The 5,982-nt window shown below is 44.4% G+C and overlaps 1 protein-coding gene across 1 annotated transcript; it reads left to right on the forward strand.

Annotated features, from left to right (window-relative positions):
• Nucleotides 1-482: 482 nt before the first annotated feature.
• LOC142049573 (phorbol-12-myristate-13-acetate-induced protein 1-like) lies at nucleotides 483-3,768 on the forward strand. The gene is made up of 2 exons (XM_075077397.1): nucleotides 483-642; nucleotides 904-3,768. Exons 1-2 carry the CDS (start codon nucleotides 591-593, stop codon nucleotides 1,014-1,016), a joined length of 165 nt encoding a protein of 54 aa, XP_074933498.1. The 5' UTR covers nucleotides 483-590; the 3' UTR covers nucleotides 1,017-3,768.
• Nucleotides 3,769-5,982: the final 2,214 nt, after the last annotated feature.

Consider the following 5,982-nt stretch of genomic DNA (forward strand, 5'->3'; position numbering starts at 1 on the left):
CCCATCCATCCATATCTTCTTGCCCACTACAAGCACAATCCATCCCTTGCTTCTGCTTGTCCAAGCACACCCCATCCCTCCACTTCTTCCTCAGCGCAAGCACAATCCTATCCATCTTTACTGAACCACCACAAGCACAGCCCACCCTCCCATTTCTCCTTGCCCAGCACAAGCACACCCCACCCCACCACCTCTTCTTGCCCAGAAAATGCAAACCCCATCCCTCCACCCCTCCTGGCCCACCACAAGCCCATTCCATGCCTCCATCTCCTCTTTCCTAAGCACACCCCATCCCTCCATCTCCTCTTGTTCAAGCACAGCCCATCCCGCCATTCCTTTTCGTCCCGCAGCGGAGGCGCTGTCCCCGGCACCTGCCCCCGCCCCGGCCCCACGCCGCCCGGGGCGCGCTCCGGCATGCCACAGCCAGCTCGGCGGGGGGGGGGGTATTCCCGCGTGGTTTCCCCACGTCACGGCGCGGGGAAAGCCCCGCCGCGCCGCCGCTCTTAGGGCCGCGCTGCGCTCCGCTCCGCCCCGTCCGCCCGCCCGCACTCTCTTGCCGCCGCCAAGCCGTGCCGAACTCAGCCGCCGCGATGATGCCCGGCAGGACCCTGCGCAAGGTCGCGCCTCCCGCCGCTCCCGCAGGTACTGGAGGGTGAAGGAAGCGGTCTGGTGGCGGGGCGCTTCTCTGCCCTGGCCGCTGCCCGCCGGCTCCAGCACCCGGAGCGGGGGCAGCGCTCGTCGCGCCGCGAGCGGCAGGATGCGGCCTCGGCCTCCCGTGTGAATGCGGGGGGGTGTGGGGGTGTTATCATTGAGAAAAACGCTGCCTTATTTACAGTATTGCCAAGATCTCATTAGAATTAAAACCAAATATGGGTGGCTGACAGCCGTGCGTATGCTCTGCAGAACGGGGGGTGGTGGCGGAGTGCGCCCTGCAGCTGCGCAGGATAGGCGACAAGTGGGACCTGCGGCAGAAGATCTTGAACCTCCTAACAAAGCTATTCCGCCCAGAAACGTGAGCTCCCCTCGGACACGGTGCACTGAAAAGCAGGGAAGACCTTGACTTTGTTGGTTTGGAACAAGAGACTTCACTGACGCTGGGAGATGAAGAAAGCTCTTTGTGTTGTATTTTGCTGCCTGTAGCCACTGAAGGATGGCTGTTGCAACATGATTTATTTGAAGAATGTTACAGCAATATTGGTGTATGAATGCCAGGTGGAAAAAAAGATAGCGATGGGCAGAGCCCCTCACCATGCAATGGGGAGACGTGGAGCAAGACAAAACTTGCCCTTCAGCCTGGTCTGAGAAGGCTTCCAGGAGCCTGGTTTCTCCAGTCACCCTCTGGTCCTCTATCCCACAGCTGCATTTCACTGAAGAGCTCAGATCACCTTTAGGAAGCAGCAAAAAAAAGCCAGTGTCTTGGAACATGGGATTATATATCAAAAGGCAAAAGCCAGTTGCTCGGTTTCTGACTGTTCTTGTTTTCTAAAACATGGATTCTGCTGAACAGGAATCTGGTGTTGGGATTATTTAATTTGTTAATTAAACCACTATCTTTATTGAGAAGTTATTTGTTACAGGATGTTGCTTTGTGGATTAAAAATTACAGTTCTATGAATTAACATGATGTTGCATAGTTCTAGTCTATATTATATATGTATATATTTGCATATATATTTTATATATAAAAATATAAATATGTGCACCCCATGTGTATGAAATGAGTATTTCACAGAACTATTAATTGAACGCTACTTGTTTAGGCTCAAAAAGTAGTATGAAAAAAGTGTTCAAAGCATGACATAAAAATACATTATATTAACTAGAAGAAAGCATAATGTTTTCTGATAATAAATACTTCATGCATCACAGAGGGGAGCATACTTTAGTATAGCATTATATAAGACATATATCAATATATCTTATACAAATACAGATATTGAAATATGTGTGTTTGGTGGAAGGATTCTTTCAACATTACAAAGAATTTCTTGAGACCAGTACAATACTGCTGTGAGTCTTTATAAGTAACAAAATAACTCTTCAATAGAAGTAGATCTTAAAGTTGAATCCGAGTTGCATCTCAAGTTTTCCTGAGAATGTTATTTATTCAAAGAAAGCAATTACCTCTCTCTGAAGAAATAATATCAATAGAATTGAATGTTACAGTCAGTACAGGAACATAGTCCTGGATTTCTGAATGTTTAATGATATTTACAAGTGAAAGTTCTTCCCTTGTACTTTATTTCCATTTCATTTCATAGAAACCTCATTTCAGTTCTGGAATGGTAAAGCTGCTATAGCACATCCAGTGGACGGTAATGCATTATGCCTATCTCATAGAGGGGTCATCCTTGGCTGGCTTTGGAGGAGCTGAATTAAGCATACTGATCGCTGTCAAGGCAAACAGTAACTCTGCTTGTCAATTCATGTCAGACATGATCCTAAACAGTATTTTTTCATGGGTGCAATTTAGCAAGAAAATGGCTGAAGCTGATCACGTTTTGTAGCTACCTCTTAAGTCAATGGTCAGAGTTGCTTCTCTTACTAACCTTGTATGTAAGTACATTTGCATTGTATAAGGCTGTATATTTGCACCTTCTGAATTCTGGGTCTGTTCAAATTATGGTTTTTCCTGCTGTGTAGTGAAGTCTTGTTTGTACTGATAATGAATTTTTCAGTTAGCTCTTTTGAATCTGCCTTTGCAAAATTGTCATTGCATAGCTCTGATAACTGTCACATCGACCTGTGTATGGCTGTTACTTGTTGACGCTGATTTCACTAAGCAGAAGCTGACTGACTTTGCCTGCTTTCCGTGTGGAGGGCTTAACCCCGTCCCAGTGGTGTTACTGGGAGCTTTGCCATTGGCTTGAGCCACATGCATGGTTTCCTCCTCCTCTAAACCAGTTAATACCTTTTCAGTGAGAACACAATGTTTCAAGAATACTTGTTATTTGTCTTAGTACTGCAAAGTAACATGTTTTGCTGGCATGTACACAGGTCAGTTTTTCAGGTATTAAAAAGTAAATGCAAAGAGTTTCTGTTAGGCTAAACACCAACTCCCAGGCTAGCGCTGCATGCAACTTGGCAAAGCTGTTCATCAAAGGCAGCCCCAACTTCAACAGAAAGGTTCCCACTGTGTGCCCTGGGCTTGGTGAAGTCCTGGAGTCTTCATCAAGGACACTAAACAATGATTGTGCCTGTCTGGGACTCTCAGGAAAATTCAGCATTACTATTTGCATTAGTAACTGAAATGTATTTGAATAAAAGTGTTCTGCTCAATGTATGCTGCTTTGAAATTCAATAGGAAATGAGGTACAGGCTTCATAGAGCCCGCCCAATTCTTCAGGCCGTAGCACACATGAATGTTATGAAAAAAAGGTATCCCCATAAATGCATTATCACAGGGATATCTGAGTTAAGTACTAGTGCAGTATTTTTCTGTCTAGATTTGCAAAAATTATTTTATTTCTGTGAGATGTTTTTGTTTCTCTGAGGATTGTCAAGAGTGCTAGCATTCACAGTGAGCTCAGGAAAAAGACCTAGATCCAAGCTATCAGTGTCAGTATATGAGCAATGACTTGCTGATGTCCTCCCTAGGACTCCTTTTGTTACGTCTCCAAAAGATCTGCTATATGACTGATATCAACACAAGTTTGGTTTTCTTAAGGCCTATTCTGGATACAGGCCAGATGTTTTGCTGTATGCCCCATGCATGTATGTCTTGAATTCTTGCTGAGATAATAAATACAATGTTAGCAAGAAAAATGAGTAGTTGTTATAACTCAGGGTTTTTTTTGCAGCTTCTGAATGCGTGATTGTATTATACAAATTCCTTCCCTATGTCCAAATCATCAGGCACACACTAAGGCAATAGCAGAGTGCCGGTAGATATACATTGGGAGATTAGGCTTTTACTTCTGCCTTTAAGAGGAACAAGACATAACCATATCCTTGAACTTCAAATGGGAAACAGACACACCTATCTAACATTTTCTAGTAACTACTGCCTGTAGAACACTTTGGTGGTGTCAGGGGCACTGGTACCTCTTCCAGAAGTGTTGCAGCTTTGATGAAGAGTGTCCCTGGGGATCAATGAAGGATAGACATTCAAGTTAAGGTTTTTGTCTGAGATGCAAGCAGAAAGGAATGTGGTGCTTTGCCAAGGTCAGATTTTTACTTTCTTCAGCGTCTGAAGCTGAAGTTTTGGAAAGGGGGTAAATGATACTGCTTACTGCAAGGGAATAGAAAAGTAATAGTACAGAGCTTATTCTTTCTCACTAAAGCTGGGACCCAAAGATGTGCCTGTGGAGAGGAAAGCCCTAGATCCTCAACTGCTATGCTGTGCACATCAGCAGGCTTTCCCCTGACTCATCATGCAGCTTCAACCTGTGGCGATTCACGACACAGACTCTGTATTCATGCACAAGCAAAGCTGAAACAAAAGAGCAGCCTTAATATAGTCTGCCTCCTGAGCTAGTACTTTTCCCTTCTCTCTACCTCTGAATGTGTTCTATCGCACTAGCTCCATGTATGGTATAAACATAGACAGGTGCACTCTCCTGCTTCAGTGCTCCAGCTGTGCCCCTGACCTTCTGTCCCGCATATGAAGGCATCAGTTCTGTGTTTTTGTGGGTTGTTTTTCTATCCCATGGCTTGCATCCAACAAGGGCGATGAGATCTCTGGTGCTGTCATGGGAGGCCACATTTACTTATTCCACAATTCCCCCTTCTTTTTCAACTATCAATATGGTTTTCAGAGATTTATCTATTAAATGTAAGCATTGTAATAAGCATGGGATACAGATAACAATACACAAAAACATTCCAATGCAAAAGATTACATACTTCACAAGGATTTTTACCCATCTGCCCAGGTGTAGCTTACTAACGAGCTGAGCAAGCCAACTCCAATCATTATCTATTTGCAGTTTCTGCAGGTTTTTTTTCCTCTGGCTGCTGAATACTTTTGTGAATAGATTCAGAATGAAAGAGACTTGGTTTATGGCTTTCGCCAGTGTTACCCAAACATTCTTAGACGATGGCAGCTTGGGTAACCCTGGCCAAGAACATACCCAGTTACATGAACAGGTTATAAATACAACCAACAAACAGAGAGTCTTCATTTTCCTTCAGTAGGGTTTGGTTCTTCCGATGCGGAATTTTCTGTTGAGGGTTGATACCGATACGGCCGAACACAATGGGCTGGGATCCAGCGAGGTCCTGACCCTGTGGAGACACAAGCATAACCTCTCCCCCATGTTATTAGGGGGAAGGGACCCTCCATTATCCCAGATTCTAAATTTCGTACGAGGACCTGTGCCTTTCCTTCAATGCTCTGCCGGTCTGTTTGCAGAGAGGGATAGTGTCGGCTAATGGGGGGAATTGTATCGGAAAAATTAAAAAAGTTAAGGACATACAGTGCTTTTGCTAAACACTCTTGTGGAGTTAAGGTTCCAACTCCCCCACTTTGTTGTAACAACATGCATTTTAAGGCATTATGTGCTCTTTCAATGATGGCTTGCCCTGTGGGGGAGTGAGGAATACCCGTGATCTGTATCACCCCCCAATCTTGAAAAAAGGTTAGTAGATGATGTGAGATATAATCTGGGCCATTATTGGTCTTAATTATATGTGGGATACCTAAGGATGCAAAGACACAGGTAAATTGTTTGATTACATCTTGGGCTCTTTCTCCGGCATGACAAGAAGTGAAAATTGCCCCTGATAAGGTATCAACAGAAACGTGAATATATTTCAAGTGACCAGATGTTGGAAAATGGGTAACATCTGTTTGCCATAATTCTAAGGCAGTCAGTCCCCTAGGATTAATGCCCACGCGTGATGTTGTGCTAAAGAAGCATTGGCAGTCTGGACAAGCACTAATAATGTCACAGTCTTGTACAGACATCAAAGAAAACATGTTTTCTAACGCTTTCACATTTTGGTGAAAAAATGCGTGGGAAATATGGGCTTGTTCCATCA

The sequence above is a fragment of the Phalacrocorax aristotelis genome, chromosome W (genome assembly GCF_949628215.1).
Source record: "Phalacrocorax aristotelis chromosome W, bGulAri2.1, whole genome shotgun sequence".
Lineage (NCBI taxonomy): Eukaryota > Metazoa > Chordata > Aves > Suliformes > Phalacrocoracidae > Phalacrocorax > Phalacrocorax aristotelis.

Coding starts and splice junctions, on each gene's coding strand:
- LOC142049573 (XM_075077397.1), top strand. CDS start 591: ATGATGCCCGGCAGGACCCTGCGCAAGGTCGCGCCTCCCGCCGCTCCC. Junction 643..903: donor GCCTCCCGCCGCTCCCGCAG/GTACTGGAGGGT, acceptor TATGCTCTGCAG/AACGGGGGGTGGTGGCGGAG.